Source organism: Dendrobium catenatum, unplaced genomic scaffold, assembly GCF_001605985.2.
Source record: "Dendrobium catenatum unplaced genomic scaffold, ASM160598v2 original_scaffold_132493, whole genome shotgun sequence".
NCBI classification, from domain to species: domain Eukaryota; kingdom Viridiplantae; phylum Streptophyta; class Magnoliopsida; order Asparagales; family Orchidaceae; genus Dendrobium; species Dendrobium catenatum.
In genome coordinates, this window is record NW_021450928.1 from 252356 (window position 1) to 254456 (window position 2101).

Consider the following 2101-nt stretch of genomic DNA (forward strand, 5'->3'; position numbering starts at 1 on the left):
ACACCAGAATCCCTCCAGAGGTACCCACTGCAGGGTAATGCCAATAGTCCCAATCCTTCCCAATGAGACAGTCAATCTCCCTTCTATCAATGCTAGGAAGCTTGGTCTCCATAAGACCAATAAAAAACACATCTTGTTCTCTAACAACTTCCTTTAAATATAGGGAAGCCTCTTTCTTCCTTGCCCACATACAATTCCAAAACAATAATGAAGACATTTAAACAAGTATAGGGGATTTCTCCCCATTGTGGGAATTCTGCCTTCCATCCTTCTTTTTCTTCTTATAGCCAGGTTCAACTGGCCCTAAAGATCTCAACTCCTTGGCTAACTTTACTTTAGCAGCACCACTTTGAGACCCCACACCCATATGATTGAATTCTGGATCAGCTACATCCATAACCTTGTCTATTGATTTATCAATTTCTTCATACTTACCACTGCCTTCTTCTTTACTAACTTCAATTAACGCAACAAATCTATTGATTAACTGAATTTCTGGAGGTTTCTCAATATCTGGGCAATTACTTGGAGCCAGACAAAATTTTCTACAACAGCCTCTGACACTTTCTTCAACTGAATTTCCTTCTGAATAGCAACACTCTGGATGTTACTTATTATGTTCTCAGTATTATCCCTATCGCCAATTATTCTCCTATTAGTAACATTACTATTGAACACCCTTCTATTTTTAAAATGGACCTGGATCCACAAGCCATATTCAGAACTGATCACTAACGTCTTATTGTCAGTCACAGCCTTATTACCTTCCTCATTAGCTGCATCTGTCATCCTCAACTTTTGATCTAGAATCCCAAGTTTCACATTCTCTGGACAGGCATTAACTTCATGACCCACTTTGCCACACTGGTAGCAAAGAAGATCAATCTTCTCGTACTCCACCCATTGGAAGAACCTCCCAGTTGAGCTATCTACCTAAACACCATTCAATAACTTTTTCACCAATCAATCCTTACACAAACCCGACCAAACTCACGCTTTCCCCAGCGAAAGGTATTGCCATCTAAGTACATTGGGGATCCAAAGCAAGAAGCAATTCTCGCTATATTGACCTCATCCCAGCAATATAGTGCAAGCACAGGAGTCTGATCCATACGGGAGCGGAAATTCCCTTAAACAAATTTGGCTCAAAAGCAAGGGACCTTCTATCTATAACGACAATGAATCCACTCACGTACCAAGGCCCGCCATTCAAAATTTCTTCTTCCACCTCATTCGATTTAAACAAACATAATATCCAGTTCATGCTAATTGAAGTCATATGAAAACCACCATATTTGCTCCATTGCCTCCTCAATTCAATACTACACATAGAAAACGGTACGTTGCTTCCCAAAACTTTAATTACAACTGAATTTTTCAAAATCTCTCAGTTCTTAGCCTCCATTTTAGAATTTAACCTCACTGTAATTCCATCTTCAGAAAATTCAGCTTGATCCCTATTAAACGAAATCTTAATATGTTTTGGCTTCGACCATGCTTCAGCAATCTCACCATTGCTTTCCTGTAAAGATTTCTCATTTGGATTGGCCTTCAAGATTTCAATATTCTCTAAAACCTTTATAGGATCCTCAATGTTATTCAAATTTTCATCAACCTTCTGACCATCTACCGACGACAGAACATTAGCAACATTCCGATGCTTATGCATATCAAGAATTCCAGAAAAACTATTTACACGTAGAATTAAATCATCCAAAGCTGCAGGTTCAAGAATAGCCAAACCTGGATTTCTCATCTCCTCCATAATCTTCTTAGTAACCATTTCCTCCATCACAACCTTCTTCCCCTTACGCTCAACAAGAATTTGACGGCTCGGAGGTCTTGTCCCTTCTCTAATCACAAAGCCATTTGAAACTCTACCAGTGACTCGTAAGGAGCCAGAAGGACGTGGAGCATTCATGAACACCGGCAAAGAAATGCCGTAGATCCTCCGGTGCCAACTCCACCGATTACGAAAAGCCCGCGCAAAAACAAAATTCAAACCTCCTGTGAACTTTCTCTCTCTAGAATTCCAGACGTTGTTTCTCTAGAAGCACCTTCCACTTAAGGTTAAGATTTCAATTAACTGATTAATCAAAAA

At 39.6% G+C, this 2101-nt stretch overlaps 1 protein-coding gene across 1 annotated transcript; it reads right to left on the reverse strand.

Moving 5' to 3' along the window:
* Positions 1–217: 217 nt before the first annotated feature.
* Positions 218–1112, reverse strand: LOC110111649. The gene is made up of 3 exons (XM_020843617.1): positions 981–1112; positions 612–933; positions 218–513 (listed from the first exon to the last, which is right to left on the reverse strand). Exons 1-3 carry the CDS (start codon positions 1110–1112, stop codon positions 218–220), a joined length of 750 nt encoding a protein of 249 aa, XP_020699276.1.
* Positions 1113–2101: the final 989 nt, after the last annotated feature.

Bases quoted from the DNA above. Each gene is read 5' to 3' on its own strand.
- LOC110111649 (XM_020843617.1), bottom strand. From the start codon at position 1,112: ATGGATCAGACTCCTGTGCTTGCACTATATTGCTGGGATGAGGTCAAT. The intron at 934-980 runs GTTTGTGTAAGG...AATGGTGTTTAG, and splicing joins GAAAGCGTGAGTTTGGTCGG to GTAGATAGCTCAACTGGGAG. The intron at 514-611 runs GTAACATCCAGA...GTAATTGCCCAG, and splicing joins TAATACTGAGAACATAATAA to ATATTGAGAAACCTCCAGAA.